This window comes from Podarcis cretensis, assembly GCF_951804945.1.
Source record: "Podarcis cretensis genome assembly, chromosome: 14".
Lineage (NCBI taxonomy): Eukaryota > Metazoa > Chordata > Lepidosauria > Squamata > Lacertidae > Podarcis > Podarcis cretensis.
In genome coordinates this window covers 19156639-19180313 of record NC_137183.1, presented here as the reverse complement: position 1 = coordinate 19180313, position 23675 = coordinate 19156639, and the positions used below count along the sequence as shown (strand labels likewise).

At 46.3% G+C, this 23675-nt stretch overlaps 1 protein-coding gene across 4 annotated transcripts; it reads right to left on the bottom strand.

Moving 5' to 3' along the window:
• Nucleotides 1–274: 274 nt before the first annotated feature.
• Nucleotides 275–23675, bottom strand: KIF7 (kinesin family member 7). Of its 4 annotated transcripts, none has more exons than XM_079954171.1 (19): nt 23211–23675; nt 21525–21921; nt 19840–20040; nt 18940–19357; nt 17895–18432; nt 16752–16895; nt 15690–15887; nt 14437–14630; nt 12760–12872; nt 11379–11531; nt 9800–10002; nt 9458–9655; nt 8212–8337; nt 7404–7580; nt 5375–5590; nt 4481–4687; nt 2758–2956; nt 2509–2655; nt 275–1017 (listed from the first exon to the last, which is right to left on the bottom strand). In XM_079954171.1, exons 2-19 carry the CDS (start codon nt 21850–21852, stop codon nt 641–643), a joined length of 4137 nt encoding a protein of 1378 aa, XP_079810297.1. In that variant the 5' UTR covers nt 21853–21921; nt 23211–23675; the 3' UTR covers nt 275–640. The 4 variants fall into 4 exon arrangements, with proteins under 4 accessions (XP_079810297.1, XP_079810300.1, XP_079810299.1 ...); XM_079954174.1 differs by lacking the exon at nt 23211–23675 and adding an exon at nt 23154–23207 and having other exon boundaries at nt 21525–21913; XM_079954173.1 differs by lacking the exon at nt 23211–23675 and adding an exon at nt 23159–23180.

Below are 23675 nucleotides of genomic sequence, written 5' to 3'. Positions count from 1 at the left end.
CTCCAAAGCTCTATGGTACAGTGGTGCCTCGCAAGACGAAAAGAATCCGTTCCGCGATTCTCTTCGTCTAGCGGTTTTTTCGTCTTGCGAAGCAAGCCCATAGGAAATTCGTTTTGCGAAGCACCTCCAAAACGGAAAACTCTTTCGTCTAGTGAGTTTTCCGTCTTGCGAGGCATTCGTCTTGCGGGGCACCACTGTACTTGAATACTGCTAGGAAGAGAGTATAAATAGTAATATTTTTGTGAACAAGAAGGAAACAATGTATTTCAAGCCCTTATAAAAGTTACTCTAGTTTATTAGAAGCTACAGTATAAAAGGCTAGTTAAACTATTTACATGTTTCTAGGCCTACAGCAGCAAATATTTCTGACTTTCCTATCTCTCCAGAGATAGGCATTTTGCCAGAGGTAGTGGTCTTCCCTCTGGGAGGTACTGCAGCTAAATACAAAGGTCACTGCTGTAGAGGAAAAAGTCTGACATACTGCTTTTCTGTCCTCCAAAAAACCCCTCTAAGTATGAGAGAAGGCTAATTTGCACCTTAAGTTAAGCATAGCCATCAATTACTACTTGTAGCAACTTGTAACAATACACTTGTTGTGTAGGCAACACCCCTCAAGCTTTGAGCAGGCAGGAGCTGGGACCTAGAATGGGTTTTTCCTGACATCAATGATTTCTGGGTATGACAGCCCAGTCCTGTACAGCTCCATGTGAGACTTCAGCAGAGGAGCTAAGCTCAGTGGCAGAGATGCTTCCTTGATCTGGCCACCTCTGGATAAGAAGTCTGTCTCTTTCTGGCAAAAGTCTTCTGGTACTAAGGTGTTGGCACTGGATAATGAAGACCGCCTCCAGGTAGATGGCAAGGCTGCATGCACCAGGTCCCGGGGTTCATCCCCGCTTCTGTGGGTTCTTTCAGAGAGCTCTATCTGCACGGGATCCAACATGCTACTTGCACTAAAGTCACCATGTATTCTAATCGAACCAGGTCTGTCCTCAGCTGCACAAGTGATTCTTTCCATAGCTATATGAGAAGAGAAGAACATTTTAGACAGTAATTTCCTAGGGTCTGTGCTGTGTAATGAACAAAAATGGGTCGAAAAACTGGCAATTCCCTGTACAGAGAAAACCAACAGGAGTATAGTAAAATTAAGCCATTTGGTCATTGAGCTCAACACTGCCTGCTTTCTGCCCACCTTTGGTACTGCAGGAGAGACCTCTGGGTGATTTGAAGTAGATCAGCAAGGGTTTCCAAATCCCACTTTTTTGTTACTACCATTAAACAACACACCCAAATTATACTTAAGCGAAGAAAGCTTGACCTAACCAGGAACAATCATCGTGCCAGGGTATGGGGGACCATTCCTGGGCTTAGAATTCTTTTGATTTTTAGTGCATGTCTTTTTGCATTTGCCTCTGGATTGTGGATCTTGGGAGCTAATAAAAGACCCAAAGTAAGCCTGAAGTCTGTCCACCTCTGCAATCTCTGTCCACGTGCTCAGAGAAAAAGCTGTGGAGCAGACAAGAGCATACATATATTTTTTTCTGAAGGCAGAGATTGATAATGTGGCCCTGGTCAATATGGCTTCAGAGAGACTGGACCCTATCTCTTTCATAAATACAGTGCTGGTGAGCTCAACTGGTTTCCCCCTGCAAATGGCTTTCATAGCAATGCTGGTTTTGAGAATGCCAGGACTGAAGGGGAAAAAATATATTAAAATGGGTTGTGTTGATTTCACCTTTTCCCTACCTGGAGATTAAAGCTGAGCATTTTTCCATGCTGGGCATATATGCTACAGCCCTTCCAACATCAGTGTACATCTCTCTACAAAGCAGGTTCCAAAACATTTTAAGATTGAAGGCCCACAACAACCACGTAGAGCCACCATCTGAGCAACATGCCTTCAAAAGCTGCTCCAGTCCATAACTCCATTGTTCTCCAAAGCCTAATGATCATTTCCAACTGTAACCAAGTAATCATTTCCAACTGTAACAACAATGGTCCCCATTCATTCACCTCTACTTCCCTGTTTTCAGGTTTGTTTATTTATTTGTTTGTTTGTTTGTTTGTTTGCAGCAGGCACCAGTCTATTTTGGCCTCTGTTACTTTTAAGACACGGGTAGGTCTAAGGTCCAAATCCTAAGCCACACCACACAGTGGCTCAGCTTCACATTCAGTGTTTTTGCCCAGCTGGCATGTGTCCTTGAATTCTGATAATGTATATTGTTTGGATGGAGAGCAGAAAATGCCTGCAGAAACTAGTTTACAGTGTTAAGGTGAAATTTACTCCAAATGCCCTGCCCACTTTTGCCTGACCCCACTCAGCACAGGAATTTGGCCCTCTGAATGAAAAAGGTTGCTCACCACTGTTCTAAGGAACCCAGTCCACCGCTTTGCCTTTCAGACATGCTTGGGACTGTGTGCTTGGCTTGCTGTGTAGAATAGTCACATCTGAACCGTCATCAGTGGCGGTGATAAAAAGACTTAAGTCTCCAGAGCCAAGGTTATCCTCACCTTTGCCTTGTCCCTCCAAATCGCTCGCGCTCAGCTTCTGAGTCAGCTCGTGGTTGGCCCACTTGTAATGCGCCAATTCTTTTTCCAATGCCTGGATCCTTCCTTGGTACTGAAGCCTGCTGTTTGCCTGCCCCTCTTCCATGTGCTCTGTGTGAGAGAAGGGAATTAAATACGCAGTCTGCTGCGCAGTCCAACTGGAGATTGAACATGCCAAGTGATGCGCCAATGACTACAAAGGCCCTTTGTTACCCCGGCTCTGCTGGAGCAGAAGCTGAATGTTCTGCTCATGCTCCTTCTGCTGCAAGGTGAGCTGGCGGTCCATTTCCAAGCACTGGCGCTCCAGTGCTACTTCCAGCCAAAATACCAGCTGCAGCTGCTCCTCCAGCTGCATCTCCAGTTCGGAAAAGGCAATGTGCTGCCTGTGTTGATCCTCTCGCAGAGTCACCACCTGGCCAAAAACACAAACTTTCTGCAGGGTCTTCTCACAACTAAGGCATCATCTTGTTAAGAGAACTGAAACAACGTATGCGTATGGCACTGACAGATTCATGAAGGTGAAAAAGGGTGACCCAGTGACAATGTGGGAAGCCATGTAATCCTGCTTTACTTGGGTCTGGATTGGACAGCCACTGCAGATGGAGGTTGGAAGCTCCTCTGTGCAAAACATAAATGAAAAATCCCCTCACACAGAAAATGGGTATTTCAGGGAGAAGGGTTCCAGTCTAACCCCCGACATCCTAGTTTTCTATGTGTAGGGATGCCTTCTTGCTCCCTTCCTAAGCAACCTACTGCCCAAAATGGTGGCAGTCCAAATGCAGGTTTACGGTATTGTGCTTGTTTTTACATCTACCTCCCTGAAGCTCAGCACTGGTACCCCACAGGAATGTGTGCTGAGTCCCTACCTGTACTCGTTGTATATATATGTCTGTATTTCATCTGATCTATCTACTGCAGTTATTAAGTTTGCAGATGATACTATCATAATGAGTCCAATTACAGGTGGAGATGAATCAGTGTACGGGGGGAGGTTCAAAAAGTATTTACATGGTGCCTAGAGAAAAACTTGCACCTAAATATTAGCAAGACAAAGGAGATGGTGTTGGACTTTCGGAGGAAGAGAGGGGAACTAGTCCTGTTGTATATCGGGGGGTTGTGTGGAGAGAGTCTTTTCCTTTAAATTCCTGGGAGTTTACCTTAGTGAGGACCTCACTTGGAAAATCAACGTAACTCAGATAGTCAGAAAGGACTAACAGAGACTCCATTTCCTCAGGGTCTTGCGAAAGAACAGTGTTAAACAACAATTGATGAACTCCTACTGGTCCACAATAGAAAGTGTCCTCTCATATTGTATCACAGTGTGGTACGTTGGCTTGACAGCCACGGACAGAAAGTCTTTACAGAGGGTGGTGAATAAAGCACATGATATCATGGGCTGTCCCCTGAGCCCACTAGATGACATTGCAAGGGATTGATGCCTCAGGAGAGTGAGAAAAATTCTCAGGGGCGATTCACACCCCGGCCAGCACCTCTTTAATCTTCTACCCTCGGGCAGGAGATATAGAAGTATAATCAGTGGTACCAACAGGCTAAAAAACAGTTTCTATCCGTGGGCTGTTAGGCTGCTGAATGGAAAATAATATAGTGCAACTGACTTTCGGGATTGGTGTGTTGTGCGACAAGCACACAGAGTGCAATGAGATCGAGTGTTGGGGGGGGGGGGCTCAGTTAATTTCATTGTACACAGGTTGTACATTGACAATAAATGTATTTTATTTATTATATTTTAAGAACCAGGAAAACCATTGAGGGAGCTTTGCTCTGAAAGCTGCACGGAGGAGCTGGCTTGGAGGGAAAGAGAGAGACCTAAGTTTGACTACAAGTTTTGCACCCCTGGGTAAGGGCCTGGGCCTCTGATGTGCTCATACTAGACAGTGCATTGCTCCATGGAGCAGAGCCACAATTCGACACCTGCCTTATCAAAATACTTGCAAAGCAGTGCCCGGGTCTCGGAGGATGAGAGGTAGCTGAGTTTGGCCATCAGGTTCATTTCGCATTGGGATAGGAGACTGGCTGAGGACCGCAAAACACGTTGCCGGCAAGTGATTGACTCGTTTTTGTATTCAATGGCAGCATCTAGAGCCTCAATGGCTTCATCTAGCTGGAAAAGGATCCGTTCCTCCTGAATGGAGAGGAAGAAAGCAAGAAAACTACTGAGAGGGAAAGGATAATTTCAGTTGTTTTGCAGCTAATAACGTTTAGTTCCGCTGGGCAGAGAGGTTCCCAGTCCTTACATTTAGCTGCTCTCATAAACCTGAAATATAGTTTTAGTGTGACTCCCACTTTGCGTACAAAGGCTGATCATAATTTGCTCAAAGCCTTTTTGCTCCAAGTCCTTGGCCAAGCAGGGACCTGAGTTTAAAATTTAGCATCTAGGAAAGAAATAGGATGGCACTCATGGACACAGTGCCCCAAGAGTCAAGACCAAGAGTATATTTTCATTTTATTAAACTTAAATCCCACACTTCCTCCCAAATGAACCCAGGGTGTCATGTCCCAGTTCCACTAATGACCTAGTTTTAAGATTCCCGCACTCCACGGAGGCTCATTTGTTCCACCTTATTGATCAGTTGTGTTCTGCACTCATGGCAATCGCACCCTTGTTTAAAGATGAGAGGAACTGAACAGCATAAATTAATGAATAAACGAAGATGCACACAGGTCATTTTCAAAGCACTTTAAGAGAAAGTTCCCTCTGAAATATACCTGTGTAGACTGTTTATAGTAAGAACCTACAAATCACAGAAAAAGAAACAAATAATCTCTAGTACATCAACTATACTTGCAACAAGAAAAACTGCCAATTAACCTCTGTGGACAGCAAGGTCCCCTGGCGTAGCTTGTTGTCTATCTCCAGCCTTTGTTTGAGCAACTGGTCCTTCTCTTGCCGCAAGTTGTTAATTTCTTGCCGGATCTGTTGTTGATCATGCGTGCTGCTGTGGCAAAGCTGCCCATTCTTCTGCGTCAGTTCCTTTTCCAGGTACTCCAGGCGGCTGGACACCCGCATGATGTCATCATTCAGGGCCTAAGCCAGAAAGAATCGAGGGATGGGGAAAGGCGGGGGGAGGGAGAGATCCTTAGGATGGCAAGTCCGCCGGTTGCAGCTTATGTCCTTGTGGTTTACCAACCATCGCTTGGTTTTAATTCCTCAGGGGTGGGAGCTAATAGAGCTAACCCTATTCAAAGAAGGAATAGCATAGCAACTATAAGGGAAAGAGGGGACACATCTTAGCATAGAATAAAACAATTACAGTGGTACCTCAGTTTACGAACTTAATCCATTCCAGAAGTCTGTTCTTAAACCGAAACTGTTCTTAAACTGAGGTGAGCTTTCCCTAATGAGGCCTCCCACCGCTGGTGCCCTTCCACCATTCAGATTCCATTCTTAGACCGAGGTAAAGTTCGCAAACCGGGACACTACTTCCGGTTTTGCAGAGTTCATAAACCAAATTGTTTGTAAACAGTACAGTGGTGCCTCACAAGACGAAAAGAATCCGTTCTGCAATTCTCTTCGTCTAGCGGTTTTTTCGTCTTGCGAAATAAGCCCATTGACGGCTTAGCGGATTAGCACTATTAGCGGTTTAGCGGCTTATCAGCTTAGCGGATAAGCGGCTTAGCGGCTTAGGAAAAGGGGGGGAAGGGGGGAAAAGTCAGAAAAACTCGCAAGACATTTCGTCTTGTGAAGCAAGCCCATAGGGAAATTCGTTTTGCGAAGCGCCTCCAAAACGGAAAACCCTTTCGTCTAGCGGGTTTTTCGTCTTGCGAGGCATTCGTCTTGCGGGGCACCACTGTACTGTTCTTAAACCGAGGTCCCACTGTATCTTCTTGAAGGGAGGATGGCAGCTAGCATTGACTGAGTCCCCTGTACCCGAAGGAGGACCCAATTTATTTATCCTAAAGACGGAGGGTGACCTCCCTTCAACCCTCAGGCAATTTTCTGCTTTCATGCAGATTTCAGCAGAGAATTCTGTGTCCCCCCTCAAGTGGAATGAGTTGTGAAAGGCAAAAACCAAGGAGGAATTCTCTCCTCAGGTCTCGCCCCCAGCAGCCACTATACACTGTATCTGCTAGGTGGGCCCCAAACAATGACCAAGGGAGTGAGCTGGGCTGCTTCTACCACACAGCCACCTTTCCCCACTGCACCTCTCCTAAGCAGCAACCCCTACCCCTCTCTTCCTTCAGCTTCCTTCTGCCAACAGCACATTTTGGTTGTTACAGCCCAATCCTATAAATAAAGGTAAAGGGACCCCTGACCATTAGGTCCAGTTGTGACTGACTCTGGGGTTGCGGCACTCATCTCACTTTATTGGCCGAGGGAGCCAGCATACAGCTTCCGGGTCATGTGGCCAGCATGACTAAGCCGCTTCTGGCAAACCAGAGCAGCGCACGGTAATGCCGTTTACCTTCCTGCCGGAGCGGTACCTATTTATCTACTTGCACTTTGACTTGCTTTCAAACTGCTAGGTTGGCAGGAGCAGGGACCGAGCAACAGGAGCTCACCCCGTCGTGGGGATTCGAACTGCCGACCTTCTGATCGGCAAGTCCTAGGCTCTGTGGTTTAACCCACAGCACCACCCGCGTCCCCTAATCCTATAAATATTGACTTGTAAATTAAGCCCCCCCCCAAAAAAAGTCAATGAGCTTTAATTTTGCAATGAAGTGTTTCCTCCTCTTTTCGTTTACACCTTCTCCATGAACAGATTCGTTAATGTAAGCTTCATTTTTGTACTCCCCCACCCCAGATTTACTAAGAAAAAACATTCAGAATGGATTATGTTATACTTGCCACAAAGAAAACAATGACAACAAGGACCTCACCTTCCACACCCAAGGCTCACCTGGCTAGAGCGGAGCCTCTTGTTTTCAAGGCCATTCTTCTCCTGAAGGAGCGCTTCCTTTTTGGCCACTATGGCTTCCCGTTTGGTCAGCTCATCTTCCAGCTCATCCAAGGCACGGCGTTGCTCAAGGACTTTTTCCATCTCGAGGTCCAGCCATTTCTTCTGCTCTTCGATTTTCTGATGGGAAGGCAAGGCAGAGGGAGAGACTGTCAGAGGGACTCAGGCTGTCAGAGGGTCCAATCCCTGGCATCTCCCAAAAGGGCTGGGAAAGGGGGACTCCTGCCTGAAGCCCTAAACAGCCACTGCCACCCAGAGTAGGCAATACTAAATGAAGCTATGGTCTAATTCAATGTAATGCAGCTTCCTGTGTTACCCCAATTTCAGGACATAACACAACTGAATAAAGACAAGACTTGTAAACCCAGGAAACGATTTAACTATTATACAGTCGTACCTTGGAAGTCGAAGGGAATCCATTGTGCAAGTATGTTTGACTTCCAAAACGTTCGAAAACCAAAGCGGGGCTTCTTCATTGGCTGCAGGAAGCTCCTGCAGCCAATCAGAAGCCCCATCAGACGTTCGGCTTCCAAAAATAGTTCGCAAACCAGGGCAGTCGCTTCCGGGGTTTGCGGCGTTTGGGAGCCAAACCGTTCCACTCGCAAGGCGTTCGTCAACCACGGTACAACTGTATTAACTCTTCAAAAAGCACCATCTCTTATTGCTCCCAATCCTGCCCTTTTGAAGGGCATTTCACACACCAGCCTCAAGCTGCTGAAGATGAAAGGCATGTCAGCCCTTGCCCCATTACCTGCTGCTGTTCTAAACTGATCATGGAGTCGTTGCTGCCACTCCTGCGCTTCCTTTGGAATGCTGCTATCTCCTCGGTCTTGATGCGCAAGATCTTCTGGTGCTGCTCATGCTGCAGCTCCAACTCCTGAAGGTGAGTGGAGGGGAAATTCTCAGACCCACAAGGTATCATTTATTTAAAGGCATTTCTATGCACAACCCTTCATAGCAACATATACCAGGGGGGCTCATGGCACAAAATGCAACTATGCAATTAAGATGCAATACCAAACAACAGACCACCTTCTAAAGACTCCATAACATCAAAACATATTCAGAAAGCTGAATGGGTAACTCAGTTCCAGGTAGTTATATTTATTATGTATATTGTTCTCCAGTGCTGTTTTTCTAGAAAAAGAGGTGCCAGAAAAAGCCCGGTTCATCTCCATTAAAACTAGAACTTCAATTGATTTAAAATGCCCCCGAGAATAAAAAAAAGTCTTAACCTGGTGACAAAGATAACATGGGTACCAAATTATAATTGGGTACCAAATGGGACGCAGGTGGAGCTGTGGTCTAGACCACTGAGCCTCTTGGGCTTGCCAGTTGGAAGGTCAGCAGTTCAAATCTGCATGACAGGGTCCCATTGCTATGTCCCAGCTTCTGCCAACCTAGCTGTTCGAAAGCACACCAGTGCAGATAGATAAATAAGTACCGCTGCAGCAGGAAGGTAAACAGCGTTTCTGTGCCCTCTGGAACTCATCACGGTCCTCTGTGTGCCAGTAGCGGTTTCATCACGCTGGCCACATGACCTGGAAAGCTGTCTGTAGACAAACACCGGCTCCCTCAGCCTGAAGCGAGATGATCGCCGCACCCCACAGGTGCCTTTGACTGGACATAACCATCCAGGTGGTCCTTTACCTTACCTTTATATTACCTTTTATCAGTACCAAATGAATGGATTACATGGCCAATGAAGAAGCCCTCTCTTGTTTCCACCTGCTTGATTACTGGTTGCGGCAGTCAGAGGAGCCTCAGTGGAAAATGTTATTCTCCCACAGGTTGATACAAGGGGGCCCTGGATCCCAAAGCCTTGAAGGGCTTTCAAGGTTAAAACTAGCCTCTTTAACCTGAGGTAGAATATGCCAGCAACCAGTGTAGTTCTCTTTAAAAGGGTCCCTTCCGACTCTACAATTCTGTGAACAGCTAGGGCCATCGCTGCTCCTGAATACTCTTTGGCCTTGGCACTGAAGCCCAGCCACCCCTACCTTGACACGGTGCTGCCCTTTGTGCATCTCTGTCTCCAAGCGCCGCTTCTGGTCCACCTCCTCCCGCAGCCGCCTCTGCAGCTGCCCCTGTTGCTGCCGCATCAGCTGCACGTTCCTCTCCAGCTCCTGCAAGCGCTTCTCGTTCTGAGCGGAGAGAGAGGCCAGCTTCTCCGTCGCTTGCTTCTTCTCTTGCAGAATCTGTTGCAGGATGGACAATAAGGCAGGACAGCTAATGCCAGGGACTGAAAGGAGGCTCTCAAAATGGAAGAGGCCTTTTTGAGACACCCTGGCACTCTGCCACCCCACCCCCCCCCCCAATATAAGTAGTGCTCCAGGGCTCACCTTTGCCTTGCTCTGAGCTGCTGCCACTTTGGTACGGTATTCCTGGAGCTTCCGCTTCTCTGCGGGGTTTCGGGGCTCCTTGCCCTCCAGCTCCCAAAGCTGCCTTTGGCCATCGTTTAATTCCACTCGCACCAGCTCTGCTTCCTGCTCCAAGTCGCGGATTTTCTGACAATACTGCTTGTTCATCGTCTGCGCATGCTTCCCTGAAAGACACAGACACTTGGCATCACCACAAAAGGCCAGTCTGGCACCTGGGGTGGTCTTTGGGGGGGAGTCAGTGGTGGGGGGAGTGGAGCAGCAAAAAGAACATCATTTTAAGGAGGGGGGGGACTTCATGGAGATCAATTGCAGGTCAAAATCAAGACACTCCAAGACAGACTTCAGTCTCTTCTTCCACTAGCAATTAGAAAGAGGAAGACATGACAGCAGCAGTCTTATCAGCTCAGTGTTTGGTAAGGATGTAATAATAACTGTAAGCCAGGATGGGAATAAGAGAGAAGGAATAACTCTTGCAATGTTACAAAGACTTTGGATACTTTGGAGGATTGTAATTTGGATGAACTATAATATGCAGTTGATTAAGCTATACAAAGGACCCACGGAGGGGAGGGGAGGAGAGATGTCCTATGATTCAGAAGAATCACCTTTTATTTTATAATTTAATTTTATTAATTGTGAGATTAACTTTGTAAAACCAATAAAAATCAATTTTTTAAAAAGGGAATAATAGAAATTAAAATTAGGCCAGAAAAAAGAGAGGACAAGCAGAAGTTGTGCTGGGGAACAGGAAAGGAAAGGAATAAGAAGGCTGAATGGCAGTAAATATTTGTTACTGCAGCATGACACAGATAATAATTAATTATCCCTTTACCACAGGGGGTGGGCAACCTTATTTTTGTTATGGGGGCTGCATGCTGGAAGGGGCAGAGCCAGAGGCAAAAGTGTTCTGGATAAAACCAGAGTATTTTAAAAACTTGCGCACCACTTTTCATGTATAAAATATTGACACACACACACACACAAAAAAAAAAAAACCTTGTCTTGCTTCAATTTTCACTAAGAATACCTCAGATAAGAATTTCCAGTTCATTGCAAGCCTGTTCAGAAGTTAGTCCCTCTAGGTTTGATGGAGAAGCTCTCAAGTAAGTATACAGAGGATGCATTTATTTTGGGAACACAAAACAATACAGCTACTACTCTTGAAAGAAAACCCAAGTAATTCCTTTCTGGCTTTATGTGCTGTAGACATACACACGGCAGAAGACTGCCAAATGGCTCTCATTCGGCTTGGAGAGAGGTGAATGCTTTTCCTCAAGCCATACAACCAAGATTTTTTTATATATAATTTTTTTTAATCAAATATAACATTGCTCCTTCCAGTTGTTCTGAGAATATATAAAGGGGGAAATGCTTTCAAAGTAAATAAAAATATGGAGGACACAGGAAAGAAGGGTCTCTGCTGGGATACAAAGATGCAGTAGCTTCCTGAGGCCCTGGGGTTGGCCAAGCAGAGCGCCAAAACTCCCCTATCCTCAAGTCAATCACCCAAGCTACATCTCTACTTAAGAGTCCTCCTCACCTGTCTTGATGAGTTCCACAATCAGGTCTTCCTTCATGCGGATGTTGATTGCCAATTCACGGATCTTCTGGTGGGCTTGAAGCAGCCGCCACTCTGAATCCTTCCCTGAAAAGCCTTCTCCAAGGCTGCTCAGCTCTGGCCTCCTGCAGTCCTCTGCGGAAAAAAAGAAGCAAAAAATGGAAGTGCCCTGGCAAGAATCCAATCCATATAGGTGAAGGGACAGAAGGCACCAAGGCAAGAGTTGCTTAAAAGAGATACTGGGAATAATATCCAATTTTCATATTAGGAAAAGTTATGAAAGAAGGACTTAAAATTTTTGTTGAAAGAGAAGTATATTAAAATGATGTATCGTTGGTATTGAATTTATGCTGGAGAAGGAAGGCACGTTCTACCATATGCAGTGGATGTGCAAAATAACAAAGCTTTCTGGGAAATGATATATAATGAGTTGAAAGAAATGTTTAAAATAATGTTTGGGGGGGAAGAAGCATTTTTTACTAGGAATTTTAGATGCAGAGATACCAAAGGGGCAGAAACTATTATTTATGCACGCGACGACAGCAGCGCTGATACTACTGGCCAGAGATGGAAAAAAGATAAAGTCCTGACGAGACGATTGATTGATGAAGATGATGGACTATGCAGAAATGGCAAAAATTGCCAGGAAAATCAGAAACTAGGTAGAAACTTTAATAAGGAATGGGAAAAAATTACAATTTACTTAAGAGAACACTGTAAACAACTAAAAACTTTGGCAGGATTTGAGTAACACTTGTTAATGTGTTGAAAACTAAAGTAAATAGGGATTATTTTAAGAAAAATTGAGAAAATATGATGCAGCAGAAAAAGTTTCATACTGGAAACCACAAAAGGGTGGAGGGAAGTCTAAGGATTCAGGGAATCCTAAATGTTGATGATTATGATTAATTTTTGAAGTCAAATGTATAGCGTAAAATTGAATTTAATAAAAATAATAATAACAAAGAGTTGCTTAGTCCAGGTACAGCTTGAAGCATCTAGGGTGTCCTGGTTTTATATTGCTATCAGAAGAAGAAGAAGAAGAAGAAGAAGAAGAAGAAAGAAGAGGAGGAGGAAGAAGAGGAGTTTGGATTTGATATCCCGCTTTATCACTACCCTAAGGAGTCTCAAAGCGGCTAACAATCTCTTTTCCCTTCTTCCCCCGCAACAAACACTCTGTGAGGTGAGTGGGGCTGAGAGACTTCAGAGAAGTGTGACTGGCCCAAGGTCACCCAGCAGCTGCATGTGGAGGAGTGGAGACACAAACCCAGTTCACCAGATCACAGGACTACCGCTCTTAACCACTACACCACAATGGCTCCCCATTAGAGTTTCGAGAGGAGCAACTGAATCTCCTCTTTACCTCTCGAGGGTTCTGAAGGCTCCTCCTGGATCAGGGCTGGATTGCTCTTATTCCATTGTCTGCTGCTCCTCTTCTCCGAAACCTCCTCCTGGCTGCAGCTGTAGATCCCATTTCTAGAACGGCAACCAAATTGGTCACTTTATCCAGAGGGCTTGCATAAGCAATGCGGGAGAGAAAAGTTGAAATTATAAAGCACACACCCCACCCTGAGTCCAGACAGAAGTAAAGCTGGTGCCATCTCACTCAGTTTCCCCTTCGTTGTACGGAATTCATCACCTTTGATGAATTAAAGTGAAGGGATCACACAAGAAATAGAATCAGGCAGGTAGCCGTGTTGGTCCGACATAGTCAAAATATATATTAAAAAAATAATTGTCCAGTGGCACCTTAGAGACCAACTAAGTTTGTTCTTGGTATAAGCTTCCGTGTGCATGCATACAAAAGCTTATACCAAGAACAAACTTAGTTGGTCTCTAAAGTGCCACTGGACAATTTTTTTATATATTTTGACAAGAAATAGAAGATTTTGTGCACAGAGCGGCATCCTTTCTGCAACAGGGCTAATGTTCTATTTTATCATCTGAACTGCCCTGTCCCAAGCTGGCAGCATTTGCATACCTGCTCAGCCAGTCAGTAACATTCCCCTATATTGTTAAGGGCAGTTCATGCATAAAATGTTCTCCCACTTGTGTTAGCTGGGTGTTTGCAAGAGGTGGGCCTCAGACATTCCAATTTCAGACACTGATACAAGGAAGTCGCTGAGTCTGGCAGAAAGGCAAGGTACCCCACACAAGCAGTATCCCTCCCAAACAGTGTTTCCCAAACTTGGGTCTCCAGCTTTTTGAACTACATTTCTTTTATATATATTTATATTTATTAAATTCTGTTTTACAATTTAGAATACTCATTTAAACATCCTTAAAATATCAATGACTTCCCTTCTTCTCTTTCCATGGTTCATTTTTCATATCATAAATCCCTGCATATTTTACAAACTTAAACCATTCAGTAGTCTATTATTACATCCATCATAACTTATTTACGAGGTTGAATTTATCTTAATGCTGCCAACATTTTCATGTGTACACAATTCCCCCCCCCCATGTATTCAAGAAACATTTTCCAATCTTCTCTAAACGTATGTTCTTTTTGTTCTCTTATTCTATATGTTAAGTCTGCAAGCTGTGCATATTCCAAGTTGCCATTCTTCTTTAGTTGGGACCTCACTCGTTTTCCCTTTGGGGGCTGCAGTAGTGGCATACATAAATAACCTTTTTTGAGACCTGGGAATTTCCATCTGAAAAAAAGAACTCTGTTTTTTTTTTAGAAAGTATATTTAAACATTTTCCCCCAACTCATTATGAATTATTTCCAATTCATTATGGATTATTTCCCCAAACTCTTTTACGCTTTTACACGTCCAACACATAAGAAAGAACGTTCCCTCAACCTCATTGCATCTCTAGCAATGAACTACAATTCCCATCATCCCTGACCACTGGCCCTACTAGCTAGGGATGATGGGAGTTGGTAGTCCAAAAACCACTGGGGACCCAAGTTTGGGAAACACTGCTCCAAAGTCTCAGGAAGAGATAGCCAGGTGGAGATGCTAGAGACTGAACCAGAGTTATGCGAAGTAGGTGGATCTGTAAGTCCAGCATCAGGCTTTTCACTCACCTGCGTCGGTAAAGGGACCTTATCTGTTCACGGTCTCCCTTCTCCACAGATGGCTCCGCTGCCTGCTCTGGAGTCCTGTCAATCTCCTGTGTTTGTACCGTATTGTTAGCCTCCAAGCTGCGCATCAAGCCACAAGGCAGTCTTTGGCGGTACACCAACAAGTTCTTACCATTGAGGGTTGGGGCACTGCACAGCTGTTCAGAGAGAGAGAAAGGAATACTAAGTGAAATACCCCTGACGTGTTGCCTGCACCCTGAAATTATTTGTCCTCTGAAGGGGAAACTTCAGATCCTTAGCTCTAACTCCTTCAAGGAAGTCTGAAAGAGTAACAGGTTCACCAGATTATCTAACCTGTTTTCTACCCCCGACACTCCCTTACCTGAAGATGCGATTGTGGCAGATATATCCAGTAAAAGTACACACAAAATACCTGTGATCCGCAAATAGCTTCTTAATATTTCTAGGCAAAAAAGTAAAAGGTAAAGGACGCCTGGGTGGTTAAGTCCAGTCAAAGGTGACTTTGGGGTTGTGGCGCTCATCTCGCTTTCAGGTCGAGGGAGCCAGCGTTTGTCCACAGCTTTCCGAGTCATGTGGCCAGCATAACTAAACTGCTTCTGGCGCAACGGGACACCGTGACGGAAACCAGAGCGCATGGAAATGCTGTTTACCTTCCTGCCACAGCAGTACTTATTTATCTACTTGCACTGGTGTGCTTTCGAACTGCTAGGCTGGCAGGAGCTGGGATAGAGCAACGGGAGCTCAGCCCGTCGTGGGGATTCAAACTTCCAACCTTCAGATCAGCAAACCCAAGAGGCTCAGTGGTTTAGACTACAGCGTGGTCTTACATTAGACTTACTGTGCTGTTAATTCTTTTCAGTGGGTGGACAAATGATATACTGGGTGGTTCCTCCCACTCACTCCAGAGTTATGCTAAAACTGTGTGAGGAAGCACCTCCCAATTTTACACGAAAAGTTGTTGATAGAAGAAAAGTAATGAAGGAAAAGCTCTCCCAAAAACATTGCATCAGAAATATTTCCTACACACAAAGTCTACGTTGTCTTCTCTGCCTCACCTCGAATAAAAGCAATATGATATTTACATCACTCACCACTTTAAATTCAAATCTCCAGGACATCCAGCTTGCTTAAATTGATGGGCTGGGGGAAGGTGAAATAGGTTGTTTCTAGACAACACTCAAGAGGAAGCAAAACTCAATGTATCATGATAGAATACCCCAGGGCAGCTCACAAACCTTGCTGTGCTTATCACGGGCAAGCCTAAGCCGGTGGTGAGACTGGGCAACATCCACAGGAGCTGTGTGAGGCCTCTGGTCAAGCTGTACCAAGAAGACGTTCTGCAGCAATTCAGGAACACCAAGTCTGGGCATCTCTGTCTGCAGGTATGTTTGTAGTTTGCAGATGATGTCATGTTGCTCCTGCAGCTTGTCACTCTGTGGGGGAAGGGGGAAACAAGTTTTGGTTGCCTCACAGGGTAGTCAATGTGGTGCCCTCCAGAAGATGTTGAACTGCAGCTCTCATCATCCCGGGCTGCTGGCTAGGCTGGATTCTAACAGCATCTGGATAGACCTACCTTAGAGTAAAGGTAAAGGGACCCCTGACCATTAGGTCCAATCATGGCCAACTCTGGGGTTGCGGAGCTCATCTTGCTTTATTGGCCAAGGGAGCCGGCGTACAGCTTCCGGGTCATGTGGCCAGCATGACTAAGCCGCTTCTGGCGAACCAGAGCAGCACACAGAAATGCCATTTACCTTCCCACCAGAGCGGTACCTATTTATCTACTTGCACTTTAATGTGCTTTCAAACTGCTAGGTTGGCAGGAGCAGGGACCAAGCAATGGGAGCTCACCCCATCGCGGGGATTTGAACCACCAACCTTCTGATCAACAAGTCCTAGGCTCTGTGGTTTAACCCACAGCACCACCCACATCCCTTGGTGTATTTACCTTAGAGTAACAATACACAAGATGATAGAAGATGGACTCTTCCATGTATTAACAGCCCAGCAGATACTGCTGGGTACCCCATCCAGTTACAGCTTAGCTGAACAAAGACTGCAAGCAAAAATCCCAAAACTCAAAGGTTGGAAAGGTGACCTGTAAAAATGCTGGTGCGGACTCATTTTCAAAAGATGAACCAATTGTCTTCCTAGTGGAGTGAAGGAAAGAAGAGAGCACGAAACCTTAATGAAAGTAAAAGGGAGGACAAGAAGAATCTGGCTGCAAATATGGATTTCTCTGTCTGAAGATCACCATTGTGCCCACAAGAGAGGAAGTCTGCACATGGCCTAAGTGATACCTGCAGCTTGTACTGTTCCATGGCATCCTCAAGGGCGGCTAGAAAATCCCGATTCTCCTCCTCTAAACGCTCCACCTGCCTCTCCAACCTTGCCATGTGTTCTTCTCTCACAACTTCAGATCCTTCCATGTGGTTTTCTTGCTTCTGCCAAAGAGAAAGGAGGGTGACACTTGCTACCTAAGGTACTGGAGTCCTGAGGTTTTATAGGTCAAAAACAGCACTTGGAATTGAATCAGGAAGTTAGAAGGCAGCCACCATTGTCAGGGTTACATGATTGGTGTTATATGTTACATAAATCGGTGTTATATGATCAAACCTCCTACTTCCAGCCAACAATCTGGCCACTGAACTCTGCAATAGTTTCTGGCCTATCTTCAAAGGCATGCATGTGTATAATGCATTGCTGTAATCTAACCTAGAGGTTACTAGGATGTAGACAACAGAAGGTAGCCTATCCCTGTCCAGAGAGGGTTGCAGCTGAGCCACCAGCCACAACTGATGGAAAGAATTCTGTGCCACCAAGGCCATTTGTGCCTTCAGGAACAGTCATAGATCCAGAAGTATCCCCAAAACTGTGCATTTGCTCCTTTAGGGAGAGTGCAACCCCAACCAGGACTGGTTGAACCCCACCTATCCGGTTAAAGGATCTACCCACCATCAGTGCCTCAGTCGTATCCCCATTGAGGATCAGTTTATGGGCTCCCATCCAGTCCACCACTGAGACCCTACACACCTACTGCCACATCTGCCAACGTAAAGGAGAACAGAGTGTTCTACCACTAAGCATCACTCTTCATTGGCAATGTCAACAAATTGTACTGAAGTCTGTCCTGGATCTGGCATCTTTGCATACCCTAAAAGGGGTCCAGTTTAAGACAACTACATGACCAGCTGACAACCTTTGCAGAAGAATCTCATCTCCCATGTGGAAACCCCCCCCCCCAAAGGACCTGCGGATTCTTGCCCGCAGTACTATCCTTTCTTTGTAATAAATAAATATTTAGAACCTACTTTACTTTCTTGATTGTAATCTATTTTAAGGTGTGTGCTGTTGTTTTTTAAAAAATGGGATTTTAAAAAATGGTTGTGGCTCACCCTTGTGGCTAAGAAATCTGAAAAAATAATTGCAGCGAATAATAGTACCTGAGACTTAGTTGGCTTGGAACTTGCCGCTTTATGGTTTTGATCTTCCACTGAAGTGCTCTCAATGCCACTGTCTAAGCCAGAGGCTGAGCTCAGCTCGCTCCTCTCGCTCTCCACAGCACACAACCACTCCTTCACCCGCAGGATCTGGTCCACAGTCAGATTGCCTTCCCCTTGCAATTCCATGAAGAGCTGGTACGCGGCGTCCGTACAGGTCCTGTAGCGGCTGCACTCTGCATGCAAGCGGGTGGCATTATCCTGCGAAGGCTGCTTGGCGGGAGCTTCGGAACGGTTGATGATACGTGTCTCGGAGCGGTGTCGCTGCTCTAGCGCCCTCTGCAGGCTCTTTATCTGCAGCTGCAGCTGCTCCATGTGCTCCGTCTCCTTGCAGCAGTTCACCACCGCCCTGTTCTTGATATTCTGTGCACGGTTGGCGTAATTCAGCGTGGTCAAGCTTTCGTCAAAGTCAGAGGAGGAAGGGCTGAGGCAGGCAATCATCACGGTCTTGGCATTCCCACCAAGAGAATCTTTCAGGATCCTAAGGAATATGACAGGAATCAGTACAGTGGTACCTTGGTTGTCAAACGGTTTGGCTCCCAAACGCAGCAAACCCAGAGGTAAGTGTTCCAGTTTTTTGGAAGCCGAATGTCCGACACAGGAATGTCTGACGCAGGAAGCTCCTGCAGCCAATAGGAAGATGCACCTTGGTTTTCGAATGGTTTCGGGAGTCGAACAGGCTCCCGGAATGGATTAAGTTTGAGAACCAAGATACTACCGTACATCTATTAGCAAGGCTGAAGCTTAACAGACAAGGAGGACAATAAAAGTGAACATTCTGACTACTGAGCCTGCCTCAGAAGCAGCAATCAGGACAAAACTAGCAGAGATTCCAAGCAACAAATCCAAATTAGGAAACACAGAAAGAAAAGAACCCCCAAGTGGAAAGACAGCACAGTCCAGACATGAGCAAACTGCTCAAGGATGACACACAGGACTATGCCGTAATGCAGGCCACTGTGGATAAAAAGAACAGCATACTACTTACCTGGTAATTTTGGAATCCCGGTAAGGAATGTGGCTGCCTTTCCGGCGGGGATCTCCTAATGCGCTGATTACGTTGCCCAGAGCCAGAAGACTGCTGTTGATCTGGATGCTCTCCTTGAGCCTCTCCCCAGTGTTCCCCGTCTTCACCACCCGCTCGGAGCCTGCCAGATCCACAAAGTGAAATTTGGAGGAAAGAACCTGGCCAGAGGCTGGAACCAAGACCTTTTCTTGAAGGGTGAGGCGAGTAAGACGCCCAGCACTGCGGCGCTGCTCCATGGTCACGGTGAAGATGGAGTGCGAGCGGCTTGACTTTCTGTTAATGTGGGTGGCCCCAGTGTGCTTGGCCATGTTGCCCATTTCCAGCAGGCTCAGGACTTCGTCCAGGCCTTCCACTTCGGTCTCCTTCACCCCATGCAGCACTGCAACGAGAGGGATAGCAAAGAGGGAAAACCAAGAGCTAAAGGGAGCTCCAGCTGATGAAGCTTTTCTGCCCCAGCTGATGAAAGCATCAAGGTGAGTTAAACAGCTGAGCAACAAGAGGCTAAGTAAAACCCATTTAATTAATTAAGTAATGAAAGCAATAACTCGGGCTAATAACAGCACAGCAAGGTCACTGTGTACAGGGAGCCAAATCCTGAAATAATGTATGATTCAAGAGGTAAATCCTGGGGCAAGAAGCCTGTACAAGCCTAGTTTTCAGCCATACCAGGGAAGCTAGAGGGAACTAAACTCCAGTTTTGGAGAAGAGGTAAAAAGGGAATTAAACTCCAGTTTTGGAGAAGAGGTAAAAAGGGAAGATTGTTAAATCCACAAAATGCAGACCAGGCAAACCAAAGTGCTACCTGCTCGATTTGCCAACTAGGAATGGCAAGGAAAAGGAGCAAAGTTTGTTCGTTTTTACCAATATTGCCCTTGTCATCTTCCCGGATCTGTATGTCCTTGCTAGCTGTCTCCACCTGCAGCAGGTCCCGAAACTCCTCCTTATACACTTCTAGATAAGAAATGCGGACCGTGTAATCCAGCAAGTCATTCTCATCCATGATCTTGAAGGCTTCAGCCATGGCTCGTGGGATGATGCCCTGCTCATCCTCATTGATGGAAGCTGGAAGCAACAAAGAAAACACATTTGTTGGGAGGAAATTGCAGGGTGTAATGGATGTGTGGGGAACTAATTTAATCACCAGGAAGAAAGTTATTATACCGAAGGTGGTTATTGTTTGCTTTTAACCAAACTGATTCAGAAGGCAACTTTGCTGGCAGAACACAGGTTTCAATAACAGTTCAGCATGAATTTAGCAATCCACTCCTTAAAGTGTGTCCCACACACTTTAAGGGGACACACATCTATTCAATAAACCAGACAGCCAAATCCCAGCAGATATTACACTGATTATCCAAGAGTCCCCAGTTGTCTCAAGTAAGACATGAAGCTGAAAAATGCTTCTGTCCCCACCTGAGACTATACAGCAGCCTTGCAAAAGGAATCCACAAACATTAAGGTAAAGGTAAAGGTACCCCTGCCCGTACGGGCCAGTCTTGACAGACTCTGGGGTTGTGCGCCCATCTCACTTAAGAGGCCAGGGGCCAGCGCTGTCCGGAGACACTTCCGGGTCACGTGGCCAGCGTGACATCGCTGCTCTGGCGAGCCAGAGCCGCACACGGAAACGCCGTTTACCTTCCTGCTGGTAAGCGGTCCCTATTTATCTACTTGCACCCGGAGGTGCTTTCGAACTGCTAGGTTGGCAGGCGCTGGGACCGAGCAGCGGGAGCGCACCCCGCCGCAGGGATTCGAACCGCCGACCTTTCGATCGGCAAGCCCTAGGGGCTGAGGCTTTAACCCACTGCGCCACCTGCGTCCCTCCACAAACATTAGTAACCCACAAAGTACAGTCATACCTTGGATCTCAAACGCTTAGGCTCCCGAACAAATCGCCTCCTGAACGATCAAAACCTGGAAGTGAGTGTTTCTGAAAAACTTTCAGAAGCCAAATGTCCAACGGGGCTTCCTGCAGCCAATCAGAAGCTGCGTTTTGGTTTCCAAATGTTTTGGAAGACAAACGGACTTCTGGAACGGATTCTGTTCGACTTCCAAGGTACGACTGCGCTAGTGGCACAGTGCTTTGGGTGTCGAGGGACCAAGTTTCTTCCAATGTTTACCCTCTTAGCTCCCTTGGAGTGATTCATTCTTACAAAAGCTTTTTTAGAAACCTGGTTGAAAAATTTTCCCCAAACATTTAAATCGGCTTCACATTTTTGGAGAGAGTAAATCAGCTACATTGGGTGCCTTAAAGTCTCAACTTTGTTACTTGAAAGCACGCAATCACTTGCCACCACTGTGTCATCAAGTGATTGACAGGTGGGCAGCTCCACCCACCTATGAAATCCGGCCCTTGAGGCTGGATCCTTTTGTGAACTACAGTCCACTTGCTCAGATGCAGGTTATGATTTATCTTATTTGTTTAAAGAGTGGCTTACATGCAATACAGTCCCTGCCTTTACAGTAAAAAGTAATAGGGCTACATGTACCCTGGGTAGAGAGGAAAGGAGAATGCAGGACATGCTATTCATGCAAAAGATGGAACTCACAGACACTAGCTTCTCCAATGGTGTAGGTCTTCCCTGAGCCTGTTTGGCCATAGGCAAACACAGTAACATTGAAACCTTCAAAGAAAGCTTCCACCAGTGGCTGTACACAAGCAGTATACACAGACTCCTGGTCCGAGGATTCAGTGAAGACTGTGTCAAAGTGGAAATGGCGGCTGCGCCCAAGAGTAACTTCCTTAGTCTCTGGGTCACCTTGTAGGCAAGCCTGGTGCCCATGCAGTCGTTCCTTGGGAAGTAAAGGTCGAATGCGTACAGCCACCCTGACAGGAACCTCCACTGTTGGTGGTTGGAGTTTGGCTTTCAGACCCATGGCTAGTAGCAAATGAAGAGTCAGGACATCTGAAAACCAAGTAGGAGCGTCATCTCTATGCCTGACATGCTATGAAAAGAGGAAAAGCCAAGTTAGAGTAGAGAGCACAAGCAAAAATAAAATAAAGTACTGGTTAAGGCATATGTTATGTATTTTTGGATATCTAGGTCACCTTTCAACTAAAGTTTCCAAAACAGTTAACAATACAAATACAATACAGAATATAAAACGAGCCCTGCTGGATCAGGCCAAAGACTTAAATAGTCCAGAACCATGTTCTGAGTGGCCAAAAATGCAACAGAAATCTCCCCATTCGCTATTCCCAGAAACTGGTTGAATAACATTGCATCAAAGCAAGTGTTATCATCCCACACCTTCCAGTGCATCTTCCTGTCACTTTTCCTACTGCAAAATGTCAAGACCTCTCAATCAACTAAAATTGTGCAACCTAAATTGGCACCGGTACGTGATTGAATCCCACCTGAAAATAGTGACAGCTTGAAAGCACCCATAAACAGCAGCCAGTTTCAAAGAAATCTAACAGGTTTTTAAATAAATTTCATCATTTTAACCCTTCTCCCTTACCCCAGCTTTGCCCACCTGCACCTCAGCACCTGTTTTTAAAGGAAGGCATTATAGTCAGTGTGATGTAATGGTTAGTGTGTCATACTAGGACCCTAGGAGACCAGGGTTCAAGTCCCCATGCAGCCGCTTCGCGGCTGAACTTGGGACAGTCAGCCTAACCTACCTCGCAGGGTTGTTGTGGGGACTAAATGAGGGGGCAGGAACAACGTATGCCTCATTTGGAGAGAAAAAAGGTGGGCTAGAAACACAATAAATGAATAATAATAAGTGGCAACTTTAATTGCCCTATGAAAAAGTTGCACTAGCAGCAGAGCACGTAGAAATTATAGGCGTAACTTTTTCCGAATAACTTGGCCCCAAAATCCCAAAGACTTTCCCAAAGAGAAGCATCAGACGTGTGGCTAGCTGGAGTCACCCCTGAGCACCCCACGAGAAAATGTGGGGTGGGCACAGGTCGCATAAGCAAAAAAAAAAAAGGGGCGTTGAGGGGGTTTTTTGGGGGGAAGGGGGAGACAGTCAGGGTCGAGGAAATTAAGAAGGGGGGGACCTGCATGGGAGATGCGGCGGGATAAAAAAAAGCGGCTCCATGCCCCCTGCAGGGAAATACGCCTTGAGCACACCAAGCCCGAGGGAGCGGGACACCGCGAACTCCCTGCACATGCTCAGAGGCACCCTTCCCAGGGAAGCCGCTGACGAAGCGCTGTGCACTTTCCCACCTCACCTCGCCGCCGCCGCCGCCGCCTCCTTTTGAGCCTTGGCGCGGCGATACCTACCCAGAGTCGAGGCGTCGGCGCTGGGCGGGCCCGACTAGGCCGGCGCGGGGAAATGGCGTCGGCAGGCGGCTCCGCCTCTTTCCTTGGCGAGGGAGCCGTCGAGTGAGGGAGGCTTTTGGAGAGGAGAAGGAGGCGGCGGCGGCGGGAGATGTGGCTTTTAAAAATGAGGGAGGAGGAGGAGCCGCCGCCGCCGCCGCCTTCTGTCTCCTCAGGGCGCCGTCGAGGAGGCCTCGTTTCAGGCCCAGCCAGGGAAGCTGGTGCTCCCTGTGTAGTTTTGTTTTTCTCTCCAGAGGATGCTATGTTGTGTGGATGTTTGCAACCCACAGAAGTCCAACGACCCACGCACCAGAAATAGTTAAAAGAAATAAAATCAGTCAATACATGCTTTGCAGAAGATAGGACATAACATTTTGCAAGCACAGGAAGAAACGCCACAGACAGGATAATTGTCACACACAGGAAAAG